The sequence below is a fragment of the Garra rufa genome, chromosome 1 (genome assembly GCF_049309525.1).
Source record: "Garra rufa chromosome 1, GarRuf1.0, whole genome shotgun sequence".
In the NCBI taxonomy this organism is placed as follows: domain Eukaryota; kingdom Metazoa; phylum Chordata; class Actinopteri; order Cypriniformes; family Cyprinidae; genus Garra; species Garra rufa.
This window is the reverse complement of record NC_133361.1, coordinates 7,865,680-7,882,256: the sequence shown is the minus strand read 5'-3', so window position 1 is coordinate 7,882,256 and position 16,577 is coordinate 7,865,680. Positions and strand designations below refer to the sequence as shown.

At 40.1% G+C, this 16,577-nt stretch overlaps 2 protein-coding genes across 2 annotated transcripts in view; both read left to right on the top strand.

Annotated features, from left to right (window-relative positions):
• The window catches only part of LOC141340790 (uncharacterized), a 13,630-nt gene extending 5,768 nt beyond the window's left edge, over positions 1–7,862 (top strand). The window contains exons 4-6 of the mRNA XM_073845913.1: positions 2,826–3,034; positions 6,651–6,731; positions 7,822–7,862. Coding sequence (XP_073702014.1) covers positions 2,826–3,034; positions 6,651–6,731; positions 7,822–7,862 — 331 coding nt within the window. The remainder of the gene's footprint in view (positions 1–2,825; positions 3,035–6,650; positions 6,732–7,821) is intronic.
• A 4,644-nt stretch (positions 7,863–12,506) lies between these two features.
• On the top strand, positions 12,507–14,317 carry LOC141340699 (obscurin-like). The gene is made up of 4 exons (XM_073845816.1): positions 12,507–12,567; positions 12,887–13,204; positions 13,299–13,604; positions 14,244–14,317. The coding sequence occupies exons 1-4, from the start codon at positions 12,507–12,509 to the stop codon at positions 14,315–14,317; spliced, it is 759 nt and encodes a 252-aa protein (XP_073701917.1).
• The last annotated feature ends 2,260 nt before the right edge of the window (positions 14,318–16,577 follow it).

Here is a 16,577-nt window from a genome sequence, read left to right as displayed (position 1 = left end):
CCTCCAGTGACTGCGCCGCCAGAGCGCCCTCCGGTGACTGCGCCGCCAGAGCGCCCTCCGGTGACTGCGCCACCAGAGCGCCCTCCAGTGACCGCTCGTTCAGAGCCTGCTCTTCCAAAGTCTCCGCTGGAGACGCCCAGCCCTCCTGAATCTCCGCTGGGGTCGTCCAGTTCTCCAGAGCCCGCTCCTCAAGAGCGTCGTCCAGAGCCCGCTTCACAAGAGCGTCGTCCAGAGCCCGCTTCACAAGAGCGTCGTCCAGAGCCCGCTCCTCAAGACAGCCTTCCAGAGACTCCGCTGGTTCCGCCCAGCCTTCCAGAGACTCCGCTGGTTCCGCCCAGCCTTCCAGAGACTCCGCTGGTTCCGCCCAGCCTTCCAGAGACTCCGCTGGTTCCGCCCAGCCTTCCAGAGACTCCGCTGGTTCAGCCCAGCCTTCCAGAGACTCCGCTGGTTCAGCCCAGCCTTCCAGAGACTCCGCTGGTTCAGCCCAGCCTTCCAGAGCCTCCGCTGGTTCCGCCCAGCCTTCCAGAGACTCCGCTGGTTCCGCCCAGCCTTCCAGAGACTCCGCTGGTTCCGCCCAGCCTTCCAGAGACTCCCCTGGTTCCGCCCAGCCTTCCAGAGACTCCGCTGGTTCCGCCCAGCCTTCCAGAGACTCCGCTGGTTCCGCCCAGCCTTCCAGAGACTCCGCTGGTTCAGCCCAGCCTTCCAGAGACTCCGCTGGTTCAGCCCATTTTTCCAGAGACTCCGCTGGTTCAGCCCAGCCTTCCAGAGCCTCCGCTGGTTCCGCCCAGCCTTCCAGAGACTCCCCTGGTCCCATCCAGTCATCCTGAGATTCCTGTCTGCCCGGTTCTGGTCACGGAGCTCATGCATGGACTGTTCCCACCCACCCTGCCTGCTGCTCCAGTCCCGCCACCTCTGTCTCCTGACAGTCCCTCTGCTCACCCACATCCCACCTTCGGGGCAGAGGACTTGCCGTGGGACTGCCAGTCTCCATCGGTGTCCAGACTGAAGGACCCCTCACCATCACCTTCAGTCTCAGAGTCCTGGACTCCACCTCGGCCCTCCGACCCTGTGGCTCCACCCCGGCTCTGTGCTCCCTCGTCTCCGTTGTCGGCCGTCGGCCCACCAGCTCCTCCGGGCTCCATCGTGTCTCCGGCTCCGCCCCGGTCAGTCGTCGCCCCACCTTCGCCTCTGGACTCTACTCCTCCGGCTGCGCCTCGTCACTCCGTCCTGCCGGCTCTGTGGACCTCCTCCCTTCCGTGGGCACAGCCTCGATCCTCTGTCACTCCGGCTCCGCTGCGTACCTCCGGACCTCCATCTCCGCCGGGGTCGCCAGAGCCTTGGGCTCCGCCTTGGCCCTCCGGATCCTCGGTGTCACCTAGGACCATCGACTCTCCGGTTCCGCCTCGGGCTCCACCGGCTCCACCTCCGTCGGTCGGCCCCATGCAGGAGGCAACCCTTCCCCCACCATGGCTTCTCCCTCCGTCGGCTCCGCCTCAGTTCGTGGTTCCAGTACCCCTACATGGACCTGGCCCTCCATCCCTCCCCCTGTTCCGCCTCCGCTCCACCACCCTCCAGGTTGTATTATGTGGTTAGAGCGTCTGGAAGCCGCTCCTTGGGGAGGGGCTCTGTCACGTATCTGGTCTATCTCATCATGAACTCTTGCACACGCATTCTGGACTTCAATCCCCATAAGCCACTGCACCAATCACTGCACACAGCTGCTCCTCGTTTCCCACTGAACTGATTGCTGCATACACCTGTTTATCATTTACCCACATGCATTTAAGCCACTCACACACACAGCCACCTTGCGAAGTCTTATCGTTCCATATGGTCGTAATTCTAAGCGTTTATCTCTGTGTTGGATTCTCTGTGTATGACTCTGGACTGTGTACCCCATTGACGATTCCTGCTACCTGCCATTGCGACCATTGCCTGTCTATTGAACTGTTTCCCGGATTACCTACGTTGTTCCTGTTTTCTGGTGATTATTCTGGCCTGTTGACGATTCTAATAAATGCTGCAAATGGATCCGCACGTCTCAGTCTGACTCCCTGTGACAGAGAGCATGCCCAGTCGAATTGCAGAGGTCTTGAAAAAGAAGGGCCAACACTGCAAATACTGACTCTTTGCATAAATGTCATATAATTGTCAATAAAAGCCTTTAAAACATATGAAGTGCTTGAAACATATGAAATGCTTGTAATTATATTTCAGTACATCACAGAAACAACTGAAACAAAGATCTAAAAGCAGTTTAGCAGCAGACATTGTGAAAACTAATATTTGTGTCATTCTCAAAACTTTTGGCCACGACTGTATACATTCACTCCACACAGACTGATATATTTCAAGTGTTTGTTTCTTTTAATTTTGATGATTATAACTGACAACTAATGAAAACCCCAATTCAATATCTCAGAAAATTAGAATATTACTTAAGACTAATACAAAGAAAGGATTTTTACAAATCTTGGCCAACTGAAAGTATGAACATGAAAATTTTGAGCATGCACAACACTCAATACTTAGTTGGGGCTCCTTTTGCCTGAATTACTGCAGCAATGCGGTGTGGCATGGAGTCGATCAGTCTGTGGCACTGCTCAGGTGTTATAAGAGCTCAGGTTGCTCTGATATTGGCCTTCAGCTCTTCTGCATTGTCTGGCATATCGCATCTTCCTCTTCACAATACCCCATAGATTTTCTATGGGGTTAAGGTCAGGTGAGTATGCTGGCCAATTAAGAACAGGGATACCATGGTCCTTAAACCATAAAAATAAGTCCTGAAAAAATTTGAGAGGGACCGCTGTCTTGTGTCTGAACAGTTTCAGACAGTTCAGCACCGACTGTGCCCGCTCCATGCAGAGAAAAGAGATCCTCTGCCCAGGGGAGAGTTTGCTCTTCTCTCAGTTGACCCAAAGCCAGGTCCCTGTGCTCGCACAACACATCTTGCGAGAGAGCTATGATGAGCCAGTCGTCGAGATAGTTGAGGATGTGGATGCCCTTCCACCAAAGAGGGGTCCGCCCTCTGCAAGTTTGGTGAACACGTGGGGAGACAGGGACAGGTCAATTGGGAGGACCTTGTACTGATAAGCCCGACTCTTGAAGCAAACCAAAGAAACGGTCTGTGTCGAGGAAAAATCGAGACATGAAAGTACGCAGAGCGGTGGTGCAGTGGCACCAGTCATCCAGCCTCGAGTGATCAGGGGAAGCCGCTTTAGGCACCTCCAGCCCGTTCCACTTGGTGGCCCAGAGGCGCATTGCCTTCAGTTTGGCGTCCGCCTCAGATGGGGCAGCAGCTGCGGAGGGGTGCTATCCAGCAAAGTCGTCTGCTTTAACCAAATGCTCCCCCTCTGAATTTGAATCATTTGAATCTGTACATAATAATGAAAACAATACCTTACAAATAAAAAGAAGCAGAAATGATCAGAAATTTCTTAAACCAGTGAACCCCTGTAAACATTTCAGTTCAAGGATCCAGTAAACAAATGCGTTCAAATAGAAAGTTCAAAACGAAATTCTCAAATGAAGCATATACCCACTTCTCCAGGCACCACTGCACCATTGATTTGCAATTTGCCGTGCATGTGATAACGCATTGTTTGTTTTGCTTACGGCCATATGTGTACATGTAAATGAACGGTGCGTACACCGTACATTTGTACTTGCTTATTTGACGTATAACAGTGTTGTAGTGGTGTCCCATTTCTTAGGGGAAATATTTTAACCCTTCCCCTTTCCACTTTGTTTCAAGAGACAAGGGGAAGGGGCGAGGGGTAGGCGAAGGGGTGGAGAATAGAATTGGGATTGGGCCTTAGTGCACTCGCTGGAGCACTAAGTTCAACTAAGTTCAACTAAAACTAAACATCTCAACTCTAGCATATTATAGTCAGGTAAAACCAAACCTTTGATAACTTTTGTCCAATATACTTAAGTTTCTCCACTTCAGGTATCTTAATTATGGATTTTAGTACTAAGCTACTTTGTGTGGAACCAGTGGCAGATTGGGGCTAAAAAATGTCCCTGGACTTTTTGGCACAAAGAGGCCCACCTTACCCGGTCTGCAACACACCACACCATAAACCCACCAGCTCATTATGCACAGAATTTTACCACCACTTAGTAAAATAAAAATATAACACAATACAGAAATAAAATGCAATATTATTTAAATTTTTGTTTTGAAAGTATGGTAAATACTTGTAACTTGTACTAACAATTACATTTAAAAATATACACTTTTTGATATACCATAAAAAAGCAGGTAACCCATCTAAATTATATAAAAATAAGGCTATCCATCTCATAATAGCCAACCAAAATTTAATTAACAATAGAAGTAGAAGAACATTAGAAATTTCAACAAATTCAGTGAATTTGAGTTTGGGTGTATTATCAGTAAAGTAATCATTAAACATTTGTTATCATTCAAAAAAATATATATTAGCCATTTATATTAATATTGATTCAGAGATGAAGGCCATAATACAAATGTTGTCCACATGAGGAAGCCACAGGATGGATCTCAGTTTAAAGACTGAGAAAATAAATTGACTTGTAGTAATATAATAAGTAACTGTTAGAATACATTAGTTAAAATACATTGTTTCATTTACTTTCTGTGTTGTTGCCCACAACTGTTCGATATTTATATAAATATAAATATCAATAAAATGTCCTCAAGAACAGCTAGCTCATTTAACTTGATTATCTTACAAGTCCATCAATATTCATTATTTATTACAGCTATTAACATGTTCTTCGACAAGCGGAAGGGATGAGACCTGTTTTCCAGGTTTGGTCAGGTGACGTTCGACATATTCCCTATTGGTTCTTTATACTCTATACTCAGCCTCATGTAACATGCGATGCAAAAGTTTACAGACCTAATAGACACCCATTTGTCCGGTGCCCTAGCTGCACACACATAACAAACAAAATAAAGTATAGAATTTTTTTTTTTCCGGTTTTATTTTTAACATTTTGAAGTAGTCTATTTCCTAGACTAAGTTGATGGGGTGGCGCCCAAGCACCCTGTATTGACCAGCCGCCATTATACACTCTTAAATATAAAGGTGCTTTAAATTTGACCAAAATCCACATTGGATTGCAGTCAGAAGTTATTACAAACACTAAATAGTTATTTATAGTTATTTTGTTATTCTCATTAATTGTCATTGGGGGGCAGCCGTGGCCTAATGGTTAGAGAGTCGGACTTGTAACCCAAAGGTTGCAGGTTCGAGTCTCAGGTCTGGCAGGGATTGTAGGTGGGGGGAGTGAATGTACAGCACTCTCTCCACCCTCAATACCACGACTGAGGTGAGTCCCATGAGCAAGGCACCGATCCCCCAACTGCTCCCCGGGCGCCCACTGCTCCGGGTGTGTGTTCACTACTGTGTGTGTGCACTTGGATGGGTTAAATGCAGAGCACAAATTCCTTGTATGGGTCACCATACTTGGCCTCACTTCACTTCCTTTCCTTTCCTATCAGTAGCTTGATTGTAATTTCTCTGTTACCCATATACAATTATATTTCTATTTCAAAAGTAACTAAGCTATTTATGGATAATAACTGTAATATTATTACTGAAATCTTATTAGTATTTAGTTACACTACTGGTTACTGCAAAAAGTACTATTATTACAGTAACTAAATTGCAAGTAATTAGTTACTTCCCAACACTGTTCAGGACAAATTGAAGGTTTATGGTTTCACTCTCATATAAATAAGGCATCAGTTATAAAGTAAATTCCCAACAACTGCCACTGTCAACACTGATGATCAAACACTAACTGTGTAATGATCAAGTATGTAAATATGATGTTAATGTCCTACAGAGTTATGATCTGAACATTCGTCTTCTGCAGCTCCGGTTGATATAAAATCACTGATTCCAGTCAGCAGCACAAACTCTGAGATGACATCAAGACAAACTCCAGCAGCAGCTCCTGAACAAGGTTCATCTTCACTCTCTCACATCAGCAGTCTCTCACTTCACTGCTTTACACTTGTTTTGTCACAATTGACCACAATAACATCACCCTGCTAATCCAAGAGTTCAGCATTGAAACCTCAAAGGAATAACAACATTTATGCATTTGAAATGTTTTCATACAAGGTTGTTTTAGATGCTGTCAGTGAACGAATAATTCATGCAAACTTATCACAAAATTTCAGACTTTAAATACAAATATCTATAAATGAGAAAGAGATCACACTGGATAGAGAGATCCTTTTGAAATGTCATTAGATTTTTTTTTTCTTAAGTTATGGCAACCATCAGTTTCCAAACATCTTGAGATTGAAATAACATGATAATAGATGATGGACTCATGAGGCAGTGTAAGATCATTTATCTTTTTTTTTTTTCTGTGATGTGAAGCTCAAGTATAATGTGGTTGATGATGTTTGGTTTATATGTTCATTATGTTTGAACTGAGCTAACAGACATGATCACAGATCCAGCAGCAACTGAAGACAGTAGAACTTCTGAACCATTATTCAGAGGTACGGCATGCCTTCAGCAGTTCATTAATGCAGAAACAGTCAGCATTTTCTTTGTTAAGAATTATTTGATGTTTTATACATTTGATTTCATACACAGTTCCACAGATTGACTTTTTTTTCTCTCTCTCTATCTTTCCTGCAGTGATTGTGATTATTGTTGAGTTTGCTGTGTTTGCTGCTCCTACTGTGATTCTTCTTCAGATCATCTGTGCTAGAAGAGCTGGTGAGTTTTTGAGGTGATTCACATTGATCTGGAACAAACTCTTCAGTCATGAGAGCTCAGTAAATGCTTTGTGTTGAATTATTTTGCAGGGAGGAAGGACTCACAAAATCAAGAGGAAATATAAATATTAGAAAACAATACTCTCTGCTAAGAATAGGTCAGATTATAGCAAGATTTATCTTCATCTCTACAATGTTATGAATATCTGCATGCAGCTTTCAAGAATATGTTATGCATATACATATATGTGGCCATTGTCTAACCTTCATTCATCTAATCATTACATAAAACGTTTTACAAAAGGCTTTTTATATGTTGTAATGGTCCATTTTAACTTATGTTGTACATGACTGTCAATTATCATACAAAATATGGTTTAGTAATTCACTGATCATTTTAATTCATAGACAAGTCCTTAATGAAAATATATGCATGATCTTCCCCACATGCATCATGCTGTAACATGTTTTCATGTCAAGTACCATATGCATAAATCCTTTTTTGGTCTTCAAATATATACTGAATACTTCTTTGAGTATATTTCAAGTCTAAAAGTGTAAAGTATGGTATTTATACATGATATTGGTCTAATAGCCATACAAAAATTGTATCCCTTGGTATATCATTTGACACTGTTAGAACCATAGTTGTCCTTACTTTAAATTGTCATGTAGGTGTGTGTCCAGTAGGGGTCACTCTTGGGTAATTGTTGACAGAATAGAGGTGGGAAACTTTCCTCAGGTAACGTGTTGCTCGAGGGAAGGTGCACAGAGTTTTTGACCGTTACGCGTTACACACCCTATAGGTGGCACATTAACCCCTGGTTATGTTTAGAGTTCAGCTCCTGAGGGAATATAATATATTGGCATTTACAGAATGACTGCAGGTTAAAACTGCCTGAGCTGTTCTCAGTTCTCCTACTTCTCCATAATGACTGGCATTGTGTCACTAAATAGCGACTGTAGGCCTATATTGTACACAGGAAGTGCTGATAGTGTTTAAAAACACAAACTGACAGAAAGAGAAAATGGCTGTGATAAGTGTCATCTGTGTCTGCTGGAACTGATCTTTCTCTCTTCACTTCTCACAGGTAAAGAAATCTGTATTTTCTCAAATCTGGGAAAGAGTTAATTCTCGTGTTATCTATTGACATAAATCAATGCATAGATATATCAAAGCATATTGAGACTGTTTTGCATTGTATTTGTTTAATCAGAATCATCTTCATAAGTTCACAGTGATCAGGGCCCGAATTTTCAAGCTTCTCAAAGTGCCATTTTAGTCTTAAGTGCTGAGAATTCATGAAATGTACTCCTACTTTCAAATTTAAGCCCCCCAATGCCGCCTGCCCATTTGGTATGCCCAATTGAGCTATGATCCGAGCGGATAAATGTATGTATGACCTCTTGAAAAATTACAAAAATTTAGTAATGTTCAGTTAATCCTGATTCCTTTATTATTTAACCTTTTTTTTATATCTTCCCATTGGAGCTGATCTACTTATTTCTTCCACTTCAGTGTGTCAGCTTTTTACTCCGTCCAACATCTGGGGACAGATTACCTGGATATTTATTATTGGTTTGTTCTGAAATTTGTTTTGAGGGGGAAAAAAGATCAAACATATCCCATTGATTACTGGAAAGACATTCCAAAGTGTTTTGGAGCAAATCCTTCAGAAATGTCAAGGCTGTTTGGAATTACCCGATATTTATTAAAAGTAAATATAATGATTCTAATATAATATTTAAAAATTATAAATAAATACAAATCGAACATCTTAAATAAAGCATTAACAATTTAAAAAGCCAAATAACAATATATAGAAAATTATATTTGATGAAAAATGTCGTCATGATGAATTCAGCACCACGGACAGCGACTGTTCTGCAAGACTGCAAACATTAATCAACGCACAGATATGTTGATATTGCAAGAGTTTATTGTTAAATAAAAATGCCAGACAACAAGAAAACACAAATATTTTATATCCAGTCCATTCAATCAACAGTTGGAGAACACAGTTCATGCCTCATACTGATGACAACTCTTCAACACAATTAAACAACAAAATACACAGGTTACAACAGGAAAAAAATGGGCTTTAATGTCTTCTGTTGGTTTCAGATTAGATTTTCTGACTAGTTTTGGAGCTCTGTGACCCTCTTTTGGAAAGCTATTCAACTGGAAGGTGTATCAATGAAGAGATTAATTGAATACAGTGATGGTTGACATTCAACATCTAGAGTAAATTCTTCTACTTTAAAGACTTCTAGTATGTCATTTTAGGTCCAACAATTTTTTTTTTCAACTTCTTGTGGAGTGGTGTGACCCTCATTTTAAAAGCTATTGGGTGATGTGCCATTGATGAACAGTGATGGTAGAAACTAACATCTAGAGCACATAATTGTAGACTACATAGTTGTAGTATGTTCTATAGGTCAAATAAAGGTTTTACAACTTGCAGTGTAGCACTGGGTCTCTCCTTTCAGATTCTATTGGACTCGATGATGTAAGTGAGGTGCAAACTATTTATAATCCACCTTTAAGAAAGTTGTGCCACTAGTTTTTAAAGTCTTCACCCTAAATGAACATCCTGTTTGCTGTAATTTGATTAATTCAGTACCATGGACAGTGACATTTCTGCAGGAATGTAGGCATCAATCAATGCACATGGACTGTGATGTTGTAAGTTTAATATTGAACAAAGATGTCATACAACAGGAAAACAAAAGTTTAGCCATACATTTCATTCAACACCTGTTACACTGTTAAGTCTTTATCACACTGAAAAACAGAGGTAAAAAAAAAAAAAAAACATGTTCTAACTTGCTTTTGAGCAGTCGACCTATGCTTTCAAAACCTATTGAAATAAATCATATGTCATTGTTAAAACTAACACAGTTCTTGTTTATTTTGAGGCAAATAAATAAATTAAAATAGTTGCAAAATGCCATTAACTATGTTCAGGAGAATAAATATGATTTTCCACTTGTCTCGATTGTTACCAAATTAGTTCAAGTAGATGTTGATTCTTTTTTTTCATTTCCTAAACATCTTTTCAAACACCATCATTATAATGGATTTTTTTATTGATGCTAAGGAAAACCTGTAGCATTAGAACACACAATGCAAATGATATTTGCTGGTACATCAGTAGTTGGCTAAAATGTAGTTGTCTGTTTGCACACAATGAAAAACTTTTTAAATAGTTCCTATTTAGTTTACTGCACTATATTGGGCATTCAGTGGATGTTCGCAAGTAGCCATTAAAACAATAATTGGCCATTTTGATCATTTGTGAAAAATGTAGTATGTTGACAATCATGTTGCTGAATAGAATTTGCAAGAATGAACTTTATTGCACATATATTTATAAAGTTTTTTAACACAGAAGTCTGAAAAGTGTGTATAAATATATAAAACCAACTTTACCGCAGTAACTTTCCTACTCAGCAAAACTAGAGTAGCACCTTTGAAACAAGAAACCATTCCACGTCTTGAATTGACAGCTGCTGAACTTGCTGCTCGAGTGGACAAAATGTTGAGGGCAGAGATACAGTTTGGTGGAATTGGTGGAATCAATGTTCTGGACAGACAGTGCATCTGTGTTTTAAAATACATAAAAAAATGCATTAGAAAAACTGCATTATAAAAAATGAGGAGAAACATTTTCTTACCTTTGTCACCAACAGGATCTCTGCATTGAGAGAAATTACAACACTGTTTTAGTGGAGATACAAACCTATGTCTCAAAATCCAGTAGACTGTTGCTCCAGGGGTCTGAAATCAGACCAGCTTTAACAAACGCAGAATGGATCAGTGAAACAGAAGAGAACAATGTGTGTAAATAGCACTGTTGTAAATTAAATATCAACTGCAACAGATATTACTCATAGACTGATTACTAAGTTTTTTCAGACTGAACAAAGTTGAAGGTTGCTGTTGCTTGGCTCTTGAAGTGACTCGCATAAGATCGGACAATGGTACAAACTTCTTTGGAGCAGAAAGGGAGTTAAAGGAAACGCTCAGTTCATGAAATAAAAGCAAGATTCAAAAGGGTACAGAAAGGTGTCCAGTGGAGTTTCAATCCTCCAGGGGGTTCACATTATAGCGGAGTGTGTGAGCGTGTGATCAGACTGGTCAAAATAATTTTGAGTTCATCCTACATCAGCAAACTTTGGATGATGAAGTATTCCAAACTGTGTTCTGTGAAATTGAGGCCATTCTAAATGATCGCCCAATAACCAAGCTGTCAGATGACCCTCATGATTTGGAGCATTTCTACAGTATATGATTAATCTGAACTAACAGATTTCATCTTTAAAGCTCAAGATTCAACTTCAGCAGTGATTTCAGTCCACATCACAAACTCTCAGGATCCCTCAACTACAAACACACACAAAACCAGAGCTTTCCTTATCCAATCTTTTTTTTTCCCTTGTTCTAAACAAAAAATAATAATACTGTGTTGTCTCATGCCACATACTGGCGCTGTAATTCTGCCACAGAGATACACTAAAAACAGAAAAAGATATTTTATTAATCTGTGTTAATGTTAGTTAATGAAAAACAGTTGTAATTGTAGTTGTAGTTGTGTGTTCTAGCGATGTCTGACTCGGGTCGAGACGTGGGGTGATGACATCATCGTTTCACAAAATATTGGCTGTACACATGAAGCACAAAAGGTGTTGTTTTCAGATGTATCCACTTTTTTCTGTATAGTGTTGGTATGACTGTAGTAAATAGAGTACATTTCATCATGTGTGGAAAATTTTTCACTGTGTGACAACTAGCCCCACAATGGCCTGTGCCCCGCTCTGTCCTAATGTGCTCACTACTGTAGATTCATTTCATTTATAGAGATTTAATTGACATTGCATTTAAATGTATTTTGTTGTGAGTTTTTTTTTTTTTTTTTTTTTTTTTTTTTTGAGGCCTAATGGTTAGAGAGGTGTAAGTCGCAGGTTGGAATCCTGGTATTATCAGGGTGTAGGTGGGGGAGATGGGTTAAATGCAGAGCACACATGGAGTATGGGACTCTATCCTTGACTACACACATGTTACTTTTTTTAGAATTCATAAAAAAAGAGAGCAAAAATGCTGAATTTATGACTGTAACTGTAGAGAGTTTAATGGCTCACAGCAGTTTAAAGAAAAAAAGAGGAAGTGTGATTTCACAGCCGTCAGTCTAATCTGGGTTCAGAGATGATCTCTGCTCTACTGCGGTTAAACTCAACAGTGAGATCACAGATCTGAAACAGCACAACTGCTAGAATTAATACACTATTTTAGTTACAAAAGTGTAGAATAGTTATTAACCATTTCAACATTATAAGAAAGCCTTGACTCTGAAATAGATGCAAAAGGTCACTGTAAAACTTCATAAAGACAGAGTTTGTTTGACTAAATGGCGATTACATTATCACTATTGTCATAAACATTTGCAAAAAACAACAAACAAATTGTGTTCACTCATTGTGATTTTCTTTTCTTTTTTTGTTTCAATGCATCTTTGAAAACAGCAATCATGAGTGTCATGGTTCAAGTGAATATCACTGGCAAATATCATCAGAAACAGTGAAGATCAGTCAGAATATGAAGCTGATTCAACACTTGTCCATCATGCAGTGATATAGTGTCAGTCAAATGCAGCTCGTGTCAGAAATAAACACTCAGCCAATCAGATCAGAGGAAGTTAAACACAGGAAGAGCTGCTAGTATTTAAAGGCAGAGCTGTGAGCATATAATGAAGAGGAAGACTGACAGAAAGAGAAAATGGCTGATAAGTGTCATCTGTGTCTGCTGGGACTGATCTTTCTCTCTTCACTTCTCACAGGTAAACACAGCTGTACTTTCTCTACAAGACTTTTAGTGTGATTAGTCTGAGAAACAGTTCATTTTGAGATGATCAGTTTATTATTGTGTTACATAAAGAACATACTGGATTAATATTGATGCACTAAAGTCTAGACAGTTACACACTTAAACATCTGATGCTGAATTGTCTTAAAGAGTATATTAGTGATTTGAACAGCTCTTTCATAAAGAAAAATAGTTTATTCTATTTTGAATCGTGTGATTTTTATGATGGCATGTTTTTGTTTACATTTATGTATATATCAAATAATAATCACTCAAATGTTCTTGTGTTTCAGGTACCAGTGGAGTGGATGATGCTCATGTGTTCATCAGTTCTGGTGAAAATGTCCATCTGCCCTGTATTAATGCTCTTCATGACTGCAAATCAACTACATGGATCTATAATAACAGATATTCAGCAGCAGTTGAACTGATTGGTTCAGGGATAAAGAAGAATAACACAGAGAGTCACGAGAGACTGAGCCTGGGGTCTGACTGCTCTCTGAACATCAAGAACATCACAAAAGAAGATTATGGACTTTACATCTGCCGACAATATGTGAATGGACAACAACAAGGAACTGATGCACGTGTTTATCTGCATGTTCTTCATGGTAATTTTACAGTTGTGTGGTCGATTTAAAAAAAGTGCACATTATTTGTTTAAGCTCTTTTAAAGATTGAAAAGTGTGTTATTTTGTGTTTCAGTCTCTTCATCATCCTCACAGACTGAGATCAGTCCAGGCAGCTCTGTGACTCTCTCCTGTCAGTTGTATTCATCATATGGAGTCTCTTGTGATGATTGGATCCGTTCTGAGGGAATTGAGCTGTTCTGGGTGAATCAGGCTGGTGATAAACTCACGAGATCAGACTCCAGATATCAGATATCAGCTCCAGGACACTGTATCATCACTCTGACTACAACACTCCTGAATGAAGATGACAACAGAGAGAGGAAATGTGAAGTTACGTTGAAAAATCAGACCTCAGCCACATATACTGTCAAGATTTCAGGTGAGAAATTTCATGAATAATTTTTGATCCTCATAATATCAGTAGCACTAAGGACTATTAGTATCATAGAAGCAGAATAAATGGAGGAACAAAAGCATATTTTGGCTTATTTCCACCGAGAGGTGCGGTGCGGTGCGGTTCAGTACAGTACACAATTTTGTCTGTTTCTATTGTCAAAAGCTGTTGTACCAAAAAAAGCAAACACTACCGTACCCCTTTTTTTGGTACCCTTTCTGTTTGGGTACCAATCACAGCAAAGGGTGGAGCTAAACTCACTGCAGAATGCTGATTGGTTGACTAAGTTGTCTTTTGTAAGTGCTACAAGGGGATAAAACGTCTATTCTTCACTCGTTCCGCTATGCTGTTTATGGGTCTTGTTCTTATTTACATCAGAGTGTGCAAACACTGAAAATATGACAGTGTATTTTATATTTTTGTAGCTGTTCAGTAGTCATTTCTCAATATGGGTTCTTGTCTGTTATAGTGGACTTCTGAAACATCATTGCCCAAAAACCTGCATAATTTTCAAAATATCACTGTTATTGTCATGAAAAACAGTTTTTAGAGTTTTTCAAGCAAGAATGTAGTTATATAAAGATAGCGCCTGTTATTTTTTTACATGTTCTATGCTGATTTCAGAGCTCCAGGTGATCAGCTCTCAGTTCTCATGTATCCGTATAGAGCAGCCTTATCTCGGCTTTAAATGTGTATAACAACAATGGCGTCTGCATAAGCACCTTTTAGCAAAATGCCGAGTAAATCAGTCTGTGCTTTGTTTTCCGGCGGACCGAAAATAAACGCGACACTCGCGTCCCCCGGAAATCCGATCAAATTCAACTACTAATCAGATGATGACTTCGACATTCCTGAAGTGTTTCCAGTTAAGTGTACCATATGCATCAGACGTTTAGCCAACATTCCGTGGGCGTGAGGTCTGAGGCTGAGACTAGGTTATGAGTTACTTTTAGCCTTAAGATGTTTTGTGAATACGGGCCCTGATGTGTAATTAAGTTCTTTCAGATATTCTTATTGTGTTATAATTTAAATTGGGTACTGCTAAAACATTAAAGTGGGAACTATTCATCAATTGTAAATGGATATAAACCTTCATTTATTTATTTATTTATTTTTGTTGTTGTTGTTTTTATTAGTATCTCTATTGCCACTGGATTTTTAGCTAAATTATCAATGTTTGTGTAAAGGGTGGTTAGTTAAATTCAGCTAAATGCTTGGTTAAAGACATACATTACATTGTAATTTGGGTGCAAAACGTGTATCAATGTGTACAATTGATGTGTGTCACTAAACAGAATATTCCTTGAGTCATACATCAACAGGAGAGGAAAAACAATGTAATGTGAACAGATTGAATTGTGTTCCTTTGTAGTAAACTAATTGACAGCTGTACATTTGTTGACCCCCACCAAAAAACCCACTACCCAACCCACCACCAAAACTGTATCACACCTCAACAGCAGCAAAGATGTTGTGCATTAACAAAAGATTTTTATCACTGTAAAAACATCTGTGTAGATGTTCAAGATGTGCATGATCATATGAATTAGAAGTTTAATGATATTGGGCATAGATTATTATTTTTTAAATCTAGATTAATCTCACTGTAATCTTGAAATTAATCTAGATTAATCTAGATTAAAATGGCTTTTATGAATTCTGCTGAAGGCATTCAGAATATGTGTGCTACCTAAATAATGACTAAAAGTAAGTCTTGAGAAAGGGTTTCTCAAGCCAGGTGGCGCATTAGACCAGGGGCTCATCTCCTGTTTCCAAAATGCATCACCAACTGCTTGACAATTGCATTTATAACAAACTTAACTATACAAACTTGTGTAACCAACTATTCCTACACTGCATGTACTTCAGCGTAAAAGGTTGCGCGACGTGCAGTTAAATACACGACATGGATATCTGCATGCATAGTTAAGCTTTGTTGCTTTTGGAAGCGTCAATTCAGTTGTTGCATATATTTTAATGTCTTTATTTCGGGATTATCAATTATAACTCAAATTTGAGATTTTACTGGGGCACAGCAGATTTTCACTGGGGCACGTGCCCCAGTAAAAAGGGTCTAGCAACGCACCTGCCCTGAAGCAAACCCGGTGGCTTCATAGCTGCATCCATGTTGGTACGTCTCGTTTGATGTGGTAATTGCACAGTAGGCATACACACAGGTTCGAAGACTCGTTCTCGCCCCCTACAGTGCAATTCAGCTAGGTATACATCCGCGCTAAAATATCAAGGTGAAAGTCATCATAGCTTGCGTAGTATTAGTCTCAGCCTCAGACCTCACGCCCACAGAACGTTGGCTAAATGTCTGATGCATATGGTACACTTAACTGGAAACACTTCAGGAATGTTGAAGTCATCATCTGATTAGTTTAATTTAATTGGATTTCCGGGAGGCTCGAGTGTCGCGTTTATTTTCGGTCCGCCGGGAAGCAAAGCGCAGACTGATTTACTCGGCGTTTTGCTAAAATGTGCTTATGCAGATGCCATTGTTGTTATACACATTTTCGACGTTCGTGAACAAATTACTGACTAACTGCTTGTTCTCCCTCTTCTTATTTAACTTTCAATGCTGGTTATTTCAATGACTGACTTGTTGCATGCCGGTCTGTTGTTGTGGGGGCATTTCCACGCACAGAAACGTGACGCTGAACGAAACGAACTGTGATTGGTTGTTTGACATGTCGATCAAACGGCCTTATGGGCGGGCCTTGGCCAATGAAAGCTGCCATGAATTCCAGACCTTCAGCCGTCAGTCTGAAGGTCTGGCTACGCGAGACTAGCGTAGTATAGACCCAGCTCCCAACCCAGCTTTGAGAATAGATAAACGGCGATATTTTTTTATTGCCCGATAAGAGTCTCACTTTAATGCAGCACGTTAATGCCGATAACAGCCCACCACTAATATATATATATATATATATATATATATATATATATATATAT